We start from the raw sequence: 14558 nt of genomic DNA, 5'->3' as shown, positions 1-14558 counted from the left end.
TTTAAAGTTTGTCTTGTTATAAAATCAAGCTGTCAAAATGGGAGTTTCACAAAATGGGAAGTCGTTATTTTATTAGACCCAGGTCTAGTCATATAAAAACAAGGTCTTCAATTTACTAGGGGAATGTGGAGAGTTTTGAGAGAGCCCCCAGATGATTAAATAAGAAAATGCATATCCTATAAGGCAATCCTTATATTTAGCATAGATATTTATGTGTCATGGAGGTGAGTGGTGTATTGAGGAGGAATATAGGTAGTGAGTTTAAGTATATCAGCCTCATAATTTTAATACCTAACATTTATATGGTGCTTTACAATTCTCTGAGCCCCACTCATATTTTTCTTTAAATCGTGTAGACTATAGTTTCAGGTTGGACAAAACAGAAAGAATTAAAATTTTATTCTAAGGGAGTCAGATCATGTATAAAAAATTATTTTCTGAGGTTGAAGAGTGTCACACACTGGAATGATTTCCTTGTGATGTTCCTGATTCACCTTTTCTAGGAATCCTTAATAACAGCATAGAGTTATGAGGCCAAGATTGATGTTATTCATCGGTCAAAATGAGAAATGGTATAATATAAATGAATGTATACAGAGGTCCTTCCCTCTTGAAGTTGCAGGGGAAAAAAAAAAAAGCACAGGCATTAGAGCCACACAGCCTTGGTTGGAATCTTCACTCCATCTCTTGCTAGCTGTGTACCCAAGAGCAACTTATTTGATGGCTCTTATTTCCTTTATCTTCATAGGGAGCTTAGGAGGTATTAATGGATAATATGAAGTATACAGGTTATTCAACAATCATTTGTGCCCTTCCTCTTGATGCCTTCCTCTGAGGCATCCTTCCCTAGCATTCTAAAATTGAAACCTGTGAAGAAAATATGGGCCCATGGATAAAATTGATACCTGTGAAGAAAATATGGGACCAAGGATAAAACCGAAGCTCAATTTAAGACTCACCTTTTCTGAAACCCGTTAAACTAGTGTAAATTTTTAGCAGCATATATAAGTCTAAAACTTGTTAAATCAGCCAAGATCATGGATCATCTTTTTTATAGTTGACCAGATGAAATGTCAGATTAATCTCTATCATTTACAACATGAATCAAATTTATAAATGCAGCATGCAGTAGAGTTTTAAAATACCAGAACAGAGTTACAGTATTAAGATCAGAAGATAATAATAATAATTATTATTATTATTATTATTTACTGTCACTTGAATATTTAAGGGAAAATTTAGGAAAAGGCACCTAATACTTATTTTTCTCCTGTGATAAGGTTTACTTACATTTTATTCCTTTAAATACTTTCTAATGTTTAGATGAGCTATTCTCTTGCTTCTGTAGAAAAGCATGATTGACATGGATCAATTTGTATCTCTTTAACAGGGACAAGTGATCCATACGTGAAGTTTAAAATTGGAGGAAAAGAAGTTTTTAGAAGTAAAATAATACACAAGAGCCTCAATCCTGTGTGGGAGGAGAAAGCTTGCCTTCTTGTTGATCATCTTAAGGAACCATTGTATATAAAGGTGAACCATTTATTTGTTTTTCCCTAATGTAATCTGATATAGAAATCCCCGTTTAATGGTTTTTTATAATGTCTGTCTGTCTGATGAGATTTTTCACCAGAGGTATGTTCTGCTATGCGCAATTCTAATCTGTTGGTGATGTGACAGAAATGAGCTATAGGGGAGGGGGAGCTGGTGGGAGCATTTTTCTTCTGGACAGTTCTATTACCAATTATATTTAGGAGAATTATGAAGTCTGTCTCCTCCTGCTTGGTGCAGTTAACTGATTTAGTGCACTTTGGGAACGTATAAAAACAAGACTCCATATAATCTAGCACGAAGAGCTTGCACAGAACACACCCTTTCTGTTTAAAAATTATATCAGGGGAGACTTCCCTGGTGGCAGAGCAGTTAAGAACCCACCTGCCAATGAAGGGGACACGGGGTTGAGCCCTGGTCCAGGAAGATCCCACATGCCGCAGAGCAACTAAGCCCGTGCGCCACAGCTACCGAGCCTGTGCTCTAGAGCCTGCGAGCCACAACTACTGAGCCTGCATACCACAACTACAGAAGCCCATGCGCCTAGAGCCTGTGCTCCGCAACAAGAGAAGCCACCCCAATGAGAAGCCTGCACACCACAACGAAGAGTAGCCCCTGCTCGCTGCAACTAGAGAAAAGCCTGCGCACAGCAACGAAGACCCAACGCAGCCATAAATAAATAAACAAACAAACAAACATAAATAAATAAATTTTTTAGAAAGAATTATATCAGGGATCTACCATTCCTGGTTGCAAACAAAATGCTTTACTTGGAAGGTGAGGAGGGTAAACATAATAGAGGGAGAAAAACTCCTGTCTCTATTACATTACCAAAGATGGGGGGAAAAAAAGTATTTCCTTTCATTTGATGTAGTTAGAAAAAAAGAAGAAGAAGAATTTATGGAGTTAACCTTAATTCCTTATTTTACTTTCAAACCTGACTTCCCTTTAATTCATATCTCTAGGTACTTATATTCTTTTTGACTCTTATGTTCTGACTATCCATGCAGTGACCAAACCCTTTTCTGCTTTTACCACATCACTTTAATTCATATCTCTAGGTACTTATATTCTTTTTGACTCTTATGTTCTGACTATCCATGCAGTGACCAAACCTTTTTCTGCTTTTACCACATCACTTTAATTCATATCTCTAGGTACTTATATTCTTTTTGACTCTTATGTTCTGACTATCCATGCAGTGATCAAACCTTTTTCTGCTTTTACCACATCACATGCCCCATCCTTTTCTCTAAATCGTCACAACTGGCACGTGAGTCCCAAAGGTCACTTGATCACTCTTTCAGCAATCTCTGGGCTGAGAGATCCTTCTTCCCCTCAAATCTTCATTTGCATTGCTTCCAGTTGTTTCTCTTTTCCACAGAAAGGAAAAAGTAATCAAGATGTTACTAAAATCATAGCAGGACCATTTACCAAATCGATGAAAAAGAGAACTACAAGTATGTAGTTGATACGTTTCTAGAAGTCATAATGGGGAGCACAGACCTGTATTTGCTTAAGAAATTGTCTCAAATGGACAATGGCTAAAGGAAATCAGTTAAATAGAATTAGTGAGCTATCTTTCAGTGTTCAAAAATCATGACCCAAGAAGTACTAATGTGAGAGTCTTCATGGCCAACCCTCCTCCCACCAAAGGGAAGACCTCCATGGTCAGAGATGTTTCTCCCCTGTTCCTCATCTCTAGAGAGAAAGAAATGTCTACATGAGAAAAAAGGAAATACCTTCATAATAAAGAACTGAGATAAGGGGAAAAAAGGAATTTAAAAAAAAGACAAGTAGGATTAAGGAAGCTTATTCCTAGGGAGGTTTAGAAGAAATAAATTAGGGCAGCTGCAACCATGAAGGAAATGGATAGGAAAGGAAAGCAGGGTTAATTTAATAAGGATAGCACTGGACCATTGGGATCTCATATAATGTCCCTTAAGAGAAAAATTATGGAAAAAAAGGATTAATTTCTAATTGCTTTTGCTGTGGATCTGTTTCTTTAATGGGCTATTACTCTATGACAGAAGCATGTGGATCTCCAGTCTTTAAAGCGGTTACAAATGAATGTTCCAGTGTTACATTAGGTAATGGTTGGGTCCCTCTGCTATTCTTTTGTGTTCAAGAATGAAATTCATCTGTGCAGAAATCCAGATGTCAAATGTGTATTTCAAAAGGAATATCGTAATAGGCTCAAAAGCAAACAAAAATCTGAAGTACACAGAAAAAAATGGTGGCAAAAATTTTTGTTTTGGTTTAAGAGAGCAAGAATAGATACACATACATACTGAAAATGGAGACTGTAACACTGCCTATGGACCAAAGGCCTGGTTAATGACACACTGGGAACAAAGAAGTTAGGAGAGAAAACCCAAGGGTGGTTTTTGTTTTTGTTTTTGACCACTTTGAGTTTCCAAAGTACAACATTATGTAGCCACAACTTAACTTCCACCTTAGAGAAGATACATAGTGAATTGTAAAAGATTTGACACTTTTTTTTTACATTTCTACATAATAAAAAATAAGTTAACCAGAAATCACACTGGCCTCTCAAATACTAGTACAAACATAAAGTAACAAGACTTTATTTTTATGAATGCTTTATACTTTTTCACATGCTTTGATATTTTTCATTTGATTTTCATTTTCTGGACCATGCCTAGGGCTTCTTTTGAAAAAAAATTTCTAACTTTCACCTTTACTTTTCCCATGTTTTATGTTATCTCCTTTTTGCCTAATGTGGGACACACAAAGACCTAAATAATATACATTGGTGGAAATGATATTTTAAGTTACTAGAATTTCATGAAGATTGCATTATTTTCATTGTCTCTACATAGCTCTGTGTGATTGACTTTTATATGATGCCCACATCCTCTGTGATAGGAAATTAATCTTGCCTGAAAGATTTCTTAGGGACTGATTCTGTAGTGACAGGTAATATGAAAATGCATCCATGAACTAGATGATTAGAAAATATTGTCTTCAACCCTCCTCTCTGTGGTTCAAGGAAAAAGAAGTCCACATGCACACTGTAATCTGATTTCTATCAGTGTAAAGATTACCAAGGGAAACAAAATTCAATTCTAAGTAAAGGTTATAAAATCACACTGAAGTTACAGTACTAGTAACATTTCTAGTAAAAACAAATTTTAAAAAATCTTGGTACTGTCATTTTTAAATACTACACAAAATAAATAAATACACTTTCCAATTGGTTGGAATGCATATAGCTTTCAATTTTGATAAAAAGAGAATATTCCTTCAGTTATGAATGACTTCACAGTAAGGGCAGGTAAAAACAAGGCTGCAGGGATGGGCTTGAAACATATTTATCGTAGGGTAGCAGTAGAATCTGGGAGTTAAATGCAGTGATTCTAATTGAGATAAGAGCCCCTGGAGCCTGCTCTGTATCCACAGAGATGCTCCAGCACACATCTTAAATAATAGAGTAAATTCAGCATCCATTTCAGTTGAATTAAGTTCAAATTCTCCATTGTAATTTCACTGACACTATTATTCCCGGTACATGATGAGCACCCAGAATTACAGTGGAAAGAGGTAGAAGTAATCTAAAAGGAGAAATGTAAATTGTTGCTTGTTTGGCCTAATCATGAGCTAGAAGAGCTAAATTGAAAGGACTCTTCTAAATAATAGAAAGATTTTAATAACTAGAAAAACTATTCTGTTTGGAGCCATAGTACTGCTTCTCAGATTGTCATTTTAACAAACGTGATAGTTCCTTAAATAACTCACATCTGTCCAAGCTTAAGATTTAAAATTGAAGATGTGCTTAAAGCATGGGTCAAGCTAAGGACCATATAACTGTCTTGTCCAAAATTATTTCTCAGTAGGTTCTAAGGGTCCTAAAAGGAATGTCATATACCAATGACCCTCAGCCCTGACTGTACATCAGTATAAATATGCTCAGTGTCTGAAATCCATTCCAAGATTTGAATCTGACCTCTTCTTAGCCCGGGCATTTAGGGGCAAGTAACATAAATGTTTTAAGCTTTGGATTCCTTATCTGACAAATGGAAACAATACTTTGTTCACTGAGTTGTATAAGAATGAAATTTAAAAATCTATATGATGTGTTTAACACAGTGCCTTATATATGGTAAATGTTGAGTAAACATTAATCGTCATTAACTGTCCTTATTGCAGTGGGAGTGCCTTTCCTAGTTCATCACTCTTCTATGTTCTATGTTTTCTGACACTTCACCCTAGAGCAATGCTCCCTCTGACAAATAGTTTATAGAGCTTGGAACCAAATTACATAGCAAACAATTTCATTAAGGAATGGATTCTGGTGTTTCCATTCTTCCCTGTGTTGATGCCTTTGCTGAGTAATAGGAATTGAGAACTAACGTAAACATCTAGCATTAGGACGGTAGAAAAGACTCCCCATGAGAATAAACAGAGTTTGAATGTTGACTCACCCATTTGGGCTGTCTATACTGATCAATTCACTGGACTCACAGCTTTCCACGTCATATGTGTAGGTGAATCCCAGGTGTTCTCATGGATTATATGTCACTGTAGTCTCCCCAAGATTTTAATCCTTAGGCTGATACAATCAGAAGAGATTGCACAAGAGAAATTTCTCTAATTTTGGTGTAAATTTTATGTTGTAAAATACACTACTGCAGCCACTTGCAAATACCAAGGTGTCAGTTGTATAAGATATGCCACTGAGCAGATGACTAAAGCTCAGAAGTGTAATTGATCAAGGAGAATATTTACTGCGGGAGTGCTGCGCTTTTTACAACAAATGTACTCCTGAAAGGTTGTAAGTAAATCAAATGACTATAAATTGAATAATTTAAAAAGCATTAGAGGAGCTTATAACTTAAATAAATCCCTTGTGACTTCTAATTTAAGAATCCCTTTGTAAAGCAAAGGATTTTATTTTTAATATCAACTTTTTACATATTAAGTTTGTTTAAATTGCAGTACACCTGTACTAGAGAAAAGAAAACAGTAACTGATGCAGGGCTTCTGTACATACTACTCCCTCAGCTTGGAGCTTTTTTTTTTTTTTTTTTTTTGCGGTACCCGGGCCTCTCACTGCCGCGGCCTCTCCCGCCGTGGAGCACAGGCTCCGGACGCGCAGGCCCAGAGGCCACGGCCCAGGGGCCCGCGGGCCCAGCCGCCCCGCGGCATGCGGGATGCGGGATCCTCCCGGACCGGGGCACGAACCCGCGTCCCCCGCATCGCCAGGCGGACTCCCAACCACTGCTCCACGAGTGAAGCCCCAGGTTGGAGCTTTTTAACTGTTGTGTCAAGGATTGGGCAGAGGGATGCTGAGCTACGGGTTCTCTCAGCCCAGTGCATTCTCACCTCCTGGAGAGTTCAGTGGTCTGGGTCATCCTTTCAAGAGCAGACTTACCTGTTTATGCTCATTTACTCCAGCGAGCAATACAGTGATTTTCTATTTGAAAAGTTCAGAAACACAGCTCTAAACTCCATCTATTAACCTTTTTTTCAATCTTAAAAGCTTTCCCTGATCTCCAGTGTAATTTTTTTCTTTTTGTACCCTGTTCTTTTCTTTACAACAGTCATCAAAGTTTGTAGTTCTATCACCTGTGAACTTCCTTGTTTAACATCTGCCTCTCTCACTAAACTATAAGCATTGACAATGTGAGGTTTCCTCACCACAGTTTACTCAATACCTAGCACAGTGTCTGGCACATAACAGGCATTTAATCAATGTTGACCAAGGAAATAAACGAGTAAGAAAATGTTTAAATGGATGGAAATTAGCCAACTCCCATTCACTTAGAGTTCTTTGGAAATGGCCCCATCTGATCTAGCTCTGAGCTCTCTCTCCATCTTCCTTCCTCTCTCCATCTTTCTCAGTCTGCTTCAGCCACACTGGCTTCTGGCTGATCCTTGAACATGCTAATCACTTGCTGTTTCCTCCACCTGGTACGCTCTTCCCATTCCAGTGTCACTCTAATGGCTTAATCTTTCTCATCATTGTAGTCTCTACACAATCACACTTCCTCTGAGAGGCCTTCCTGGACTCCCAATCTAAAATATCAGCTCCAAATGTATGTTCTCATTGAATGCTTATATCACACAGCATCATGGTTTTTTTTTACTTTTTTGAATTAGTTTTTGTTGGAGTAGAGTTGCTTTACAATGTTGTGTTAGTTTCTGCTGTGCAGCAAAGTGAATCAGTTATATGTATACGTATATCCACTTTTTTTTAGATTTCTTTCCCATTTAGGTCACCACAGAGCATTGAGTAGAGTTCCCTGTGCTATACAGTAGGCTCTCACTAGTTACCTATTTTATACATTGTAGTACATACATGTCAATCCCAATCTCCCATTCATCCCACCCCGTCTTTCCCCCCTTGGTAACCAGTAGTTATATGAAATTATAGAAAAACAAAGCAAATCTATGAAACAGAAAGCAGATCGGTGTTTGCCAAGGGCAGAGCAGGTGAGGAAGAAGAATGTCGAAAAGGATCATGAGGGAACTTTGGGAGTTATGGAATTGTCTGCCACCTTGACTGTGTCAGTCGTTACGTAGCCATAGACATTTGTCAAAACTCAATGAACTGTAGCGTTAAAATGGATGTATGTCCACTCCTGGATATATATCCAAAGAAAATGAAAACACTAATTAGAAAAGACACATATACCCCAATGTTTATGGCAGCATTATTTATAATTGCCAAGGTATGGAAACAACCTAAGTGTCCATCAGGAGATGGTTGGATAAAGAAGATATGGTGTGTGTGAGTGTGTGTCTGTGTGTGTGTGTGTGTGTGTGTGTGTGTGATGGAATACTACTCAGCCATAAAAAAGAATGAAGTTTTGCCATTTGAAACAACCAGATGGACTTAGAGGGTATTACGCTAAGTGAAATACGTCTGACAGAGAAAGACAAATTCTGTATGATGTCACTTATATGTGGAATCTAAAAAATATAACAAACTAATAAATATAACAAGAAAGAAACAGACTCATAGATATAGAGAACAAACTAATGATTACCAATGGGGAAAGGGAAGGGGGGAGGGGCAAGATAGGAGTAGGGGATTAAGAGGTACAAACTACTACATATAAAATAAATCAGCTACAGGATATATTGTACAGCACAGGGAATATAGCCAATTTTTATAATAACTATAAATGGAGTATAACCTTTAAAAGTTGTGAAGCACTGTGTTGTACACCTAAAACTTATATAATATTGTATATCAACTATACCTGAATAAAAATTTTTTTAATTAATTAAAAAAATAATAAAATATCAGCTCCCAACACATTGCCTTACACTTTTGTCTCCATGGTGCTCCTCACTGAACTGTATATATCTATTTGGGTTTTTATGGACTCTCCCAGCTGTTCAATGTAGGGTCCAGAAGGTCAAGCACATTGCCTGTCTTGTTCATCATAGTATGAATACAAACCATGAAGGGCACAAAGAAGATAGTTTTTTGTTGTTGTTGTTTTTGCGGTACGCGGGCCTCTCACTATTGTGGCCTCTCCCACTGCGGAGCACAGACTCTGGATGCGCAGGCTCAGGCGGCCATGGCTCACGGGCCCAGCCGCTCCACGGCACGTGGGATCTTCCCGGACCGGGGCACGAACCCGTGCCCCCTGCATCGACAGGTGAACTCTCAACCACTGAGCCACCAGGGAAGCCCAAAGAAGATAGTTTTGACAGAAGAAAGAAATACATTCTTTCTCTTTCTGTTTTGTTGTTGTTAGTCACATTAATATTATGCCCTAATCATTGCTTGTGATAATAAAAATTTAATTTAACCTTAGAATAACTTTATGAAGTACTTTAATCATAATATCTTAATGTTTACTTATTTGTATGTTTAAAATGGCATTGTCCTATAATATCAGAGAATATATCTTTGATGACCTGAAAAATATAAGAAATTGGAGTCATATCTTCATCACCTACAGCCCAGTATGGAAGACATATTTGTTGAATTTCATACCCACTCACTTTGCCTTTCAGTAATGCTAATAGACCATCTATAATGAGAGGAAAATATTCTAAACCTGTGGTTCCCACATTTTTGAGGATTCACTATAATTTATTTGATTTTGTTATCACCTTCTTTGACATTCTACTTTATACAAATCAGTAATTTTAATTAAAAAATTAAATGTAATTTCCTTTGAATGTTTTGTGAAACCTTAGTATTTCAAAACACAAAAACAAATAAATTTTTAAAAATAAATCTTAGGAAATTTTATTGATTTTGGTGACATGGACAACCACTATTTTATAATGAAGATGTTTTTCACTTAAAGCTTATATTGGAATTGTTTATAATAATGTCTGTGTCTTTGGCTTCATAGGTATTTGACTATGACTTTGGACTACAGGATGACTTTATGGGCTCAGCCTTTCTGGATCTCACACAATTGGAGTTAAACAGGTAACTTTTGAACTGTTGTAATATCACTATACCTTTTTATGAAACTGGGCCTGTGTAACAGAAAATGTCAACAGATCTGGGTTCTAGTCACTGTTCTGTCACCTATGGTTGTGAGTCTTTGTGCTAGCCAGGCTTTCTCAAGTATGTCTTTCTCACTTACCTGGTGGAAATAATACTTAGCATCTTCCCTCCCTATCTCATTTGACAACAACTATTCAGCAGAAAAATTCTTTTTTTTTTTTTTTTTGGCCACGCCATGCAGAATGAGGGATTTTAGTTTCCCAACCAGGGATGGAACCCGTACCCCCTGCAGTGGAAGCACAGAGTCCTAACCACTGGACCTGGACTGCCAGGGAAGTCCCCAGCAGAAAAATTCTTAAGACACTTTCTTTGTCCCCCAGACTGTGCTGAGCACCAGAAATCTAGATTAACACACATTCCTTGCTCTCACATTGATGGTATGATTATAATGGGGCATAAGGAAGCTGATACATGTTAATCATAATTATTAATTTAAGAATGAGGCCACCACATAAGAAATAAGATGAGTACACTATGCATTGAAAATAGCAGCACTCTTATCACTTAAGCCAAAGTAGAATCTAATTTTGCCATCATCAGTAATCCTAGGTTACCGAGGAGTAGCCTTAAAGTGGAGGCAGATCGGTTGTATTTACTCAGTTATGTTAACTTATCATTGCTTGACTAGTTGTAAAGTAATGATTAGTTATGACTAAATTAATGTTATAAATATTAACCATTCCTTGCACCAAATTATGGGCTTTTATTTTTTTAATGTATTTCAACATAGGAGATAAGAATTGATTAATACTACAGAAGAAAAAATAGGTTTTAAAAGGTCCAGCAGTGATGGAATGGATTACAAAGGAGGCTGCCAAATCATCTTTGGTGGTTTTAAAGAGATGGTTTAGATCAGGGGTCCCCAACCCCTGTTAGGAACCAGGCTGCAGAGCAGGAGGGGAGCGGCAGGGGAGCAAGCGAAGCTTCATCTGTATTTACAGCCGCTCCCCATTGCTCGCAGTACCGCCTGAGCTCCGCCTGTCAGATCAGCAGCGGCATTAGATTCTCATAGGAGCGCGAACCCTACTGTGAACTGCACTTGCGAGGGATCTAGGTTGCACGGTTGCGTGCTCCTCATGAGAATCTAATGCCTGATGATCTGAGGTGGAGCTGCGGCGGTGATGCCAGCTCTGGGGAGCAGCTGCAAATACAGATTATCATTAGCAGAGAGGTCTGACTGCATAGAGACCATAATAAATCCATTGCTTGCAGACTCATGAAGCTGCTGTATAGCACAGGGAGATCAGCTCGGTGCTTTTTTTAAAAATAAATTTATTTATTGATTTATTTGTTTGTTTTTGGCTGCATTGGGTCTTCATTGCTGTGTGCGGGCTTTCTCTAGTTGTGGCGAGTGGAGGCTACTCTTTGTGGAGGTGCACAGGCTTCTCATTGCAGTGGCTTCTCTTGTTGCAGAGCACAGGCTCTAGGTACACAGGCTTCAGTAGTTGTGGCACACGGGCTCAGTAGTTGTGGCTCATGGGCTCTAGAGCACAGGCTCAGTAGTTGTGGCACACGGGCTTAGTTGCTTCGCGGCATGTGGGATCTTCCCGGACCAGGGCTCAAACCTGTGTCCCCTGCATTGGGAGGCAGATTCTTAACAAGTACGCCACCAGGGAAGCCCCCCAGCTCGGTGCTTTGTGACGACCTAGAGGGGTGGGATGGGGAGGGAGACAGGGAGGCTCATGAGGGAGGGGATATAGGTATACATATAGCTGATTCACTTTGTTGTACAGCAGAAACTAACACAACCTTGTAAAGCAATTATAATCCAATAAAGATGTAAAAAAAAAAAAACCTATCAGTGAGTGGCAAGTGAAAACAAGCTCAGGGCTCCCACCAATTCTGCATTATGGTGAGTTGTATAATTGTTTCATTATATATTACAATGTAGTAATAATAGAAATAAAGTGCACAATAAATGTAATGCTCTTGAATCATCCTGAAACCATCCCCCACCCCCCAACCCCTGGTCTGTGGAAAAATTGTCTTCCATGAAACTGGTCCCTGGTGCCAAAAATGTTGGGGACCGCTGGTTTAGATGATCATGTTATATCATGTGGCAGGAATAGTGGAAAGCAGAGTAATGGGTCAGATCATAACTTTATATTTTAAATATAGATGAAATATAAATAGTAGAACTCCTTATATGTTGTAGTCTGAGCACAGTGGCAGCTTATTGGTGGTCTTCCAATGACCATCTGTGCCTCAAACTGGACAAAAGAGTGGCCTTTTCTATACTTCCTATGTGTCCTTCATTCCAACCCAGAGCCTAGCAGGCCTGACCTCGGGGTGATTGCTTGCTCCCCACCTCACCACGGCTGAAGGAAGTCCTAGGTGGTGTTATTTGTGGTCCATTATCGTGAAACTGAGCTCCAGCTAGACTGGGCTGTGCTGTTCTTCGTAAAGGCCACGGCTATTTTCTCTGTAGATTCTGCATAAGGGTATGCAAATTACTAGGTTTAATCACAGAGCATAACTTTCTCTTTTTCTCTATTAAAGATAGATTACTGGTGAAAAATAATTTTAAATGGGAAAACATATGAGATGGGTAAAAAACCAAAAGATTAGGTATAAGCATTTGGTGTTTATTTTACCACATTACTTATTTTATGTATTTAGCTAACTATACCCTCCCCTCAAAACCACATAAACATCAAATTACCGCTTTTAAAAATCACATTTTTGTGTGGGCGATTACATTCTATGTATAGAAATCAATATGAGAATTCCCTGGCAGTCCAGTGGTTAGGACTCCACACTTTCACTGCCAAGGGCCTGGGTTCTGGGTTCAATCCCTGGTTGGGGAACTAGGATCCCATAAGCCACGTAGTGGGGCTGGAAAAAAAAAAAAAAGAGAGAAATCAGTACCCTCTGGATGTAGACAGATGGATAATGATAGTAGCTGTATAAATACTTATGCTACTATATAATGCATTAAGGTATTGCTTTTGAAAAAAATAATAAATAAGCATCATAAAGAATTACAAATGTTCTTAAATCTTTATCATGTAATCATTATAAAAATGTAATGAAGTTTTGGCTATTAATTTTTATATATAATCATTTTTACAGGAAAATGAACCAAATCAAATTGTAACCCCATATAAATACATATGTGTGTATGTGTGTATATATATGCATATGTGTGTATGTACATATATATATATACATATATACTATAATGCCTAATATGCATTTGTTAAAATAAAAGGAACAAGTTGTTATCATCAAACCACAATGATTAGTTATAACTAAATTAATATTGGAGCAATTTTCATCACAACTATTGTAACTTATGTATATTATCAGTTTGATAGGTTACTTATGTTTCAGTTAAAACCCCTGACATCAAAAAACTGTTCATATTTTTCATAACACCATTTCTTGAATTGGTAAATTAAGCATCATTTGAAAGAGTGTCCTAGTATTATAAAATCTTAGCATTGAAAGGTACCTGTGGTTCCCCAAAATTATTTGGGGACCTTTATAAATGTATAGATTTGCAGACACCACCCCCAATCTACAGAACCAGAATCATTATGGGTAGAGTTCAGTATTATGCACTTTTTAAAAGCTTTCCAATTGATTCTGAGGTGCAGCCAGGATTGAAAGTTTTTATTTGGACCATTTTCCCCATCAAGCCCTCTCCCCAGTACTAGAATCCAATAGTATCATTTACTAAATGTTAAGCTCCATGAAGACAAGTGTCTTATCTTTGGTCTTGACTGCTGGTTTTTACCCAGAACCTAGTATCACATATGTTCAATTCATGTTTTGTGAATTAAATGAATAAATGATTGAACAAGCAAGGGAACATTCCTAATTTGCCAACATTTCAGGATTCAAGTGTGGTGCTGAGTGTTCCACAGTCCCTTAGGCTTAAGGAGGGCATGAACCCCTATTTGTTCAATATTAATTGAAATATGTAAACAAGATATTACTTACACATTATCAGTTGAATGTGTATTTTACATTATCTTCTAAAAGTTACTGTGGGTAATATTGATCAATTCATAATCTCTTCCTCAGAGATACTTATCTAATTCTGAAGCCTTCTAAGTATTGATCACCTCTTCTAAGTGCTGGTTTCCTTGCATTTCTGAATCTAAAAATTTAGGCATAGGTTTAAATAGCCAAAAATAGAAGCATTATTTTAAATAGTAGAAGTTCTTCAAATAACTATACATTGTTTTTAAAGTATATTTATAATGTATATCAGGAAATTTATATTTTATATTTTCCTCTTCTCCCACCTGTTTGTTTACTCTAAGTCATATTTCTGATTAAGAAAAAAAAATCTTAAAGAACTAAAAGGAAGGTAGTAGTCAGTAAAAGACTATCATTGAGTTGTTGGACTCAAATTTATAGAAAATAGCTGCTATTGCTCTCTGTGTATTTGGAGATCACAGAGAAGGGCCTTACAGTTTTCTTAATACTGCTGTACTTCCTTAGCCTTTCCAGCAACCCCATGGCCTTTCTAGAACCCCATGAAGAGCTGAAACTT

At 37.6% G+C, this 14558-nt stretch overlaps 1 protein-coding gene across 5 annotated transcripts in view; it reads left to right on the top strand.

The window, feature by feature from the left end:
- Positions 1-14558, top strand: part of MCTP1 (multiple C2 and transmembrane domain containing 1) — a 534956-nt gene that overhangs the window by 269136 nt on the left and 251262 nt on the right. For all 5 annotated transcript variants that reach the window (XM_060093163.1, XM_060093161.1, XM_060093162.1 and 2 more), the window contains exons 3-4: positions 1391-1533; positions 9894-9973. In XM_060093163.1, coding sequence (XP_059949146.1) covers positions 1391-1533; positions 9894-9973 — 223 coding nt within the window. The remainder of the gene's footprint in view (positions 1-1390; positions 1534-9893; positions 9974-14558) is intronic.

The sequence above is a fragment of the Mesoplodon densirostris genome, chromosome 3, assembly GCF_025265405.1.
Source record: "Mesoplodon densirostris isolate mMesDen1 chromosome 3, mMesDen1 primary haplotype, whole genome shotgun sequence".
In the NCBI taxonomy this organism is placed as follows: domain Eukaryota; kingdom Metazoa; phylum Chordata; class Mammalia; order Artiodactyla; family Ziphiidae; genus Mesoplodon; species Mesoplodon densirostris.
This window is presented reverse-complemented; position numbering and strand designations above follow the sequence as displayed.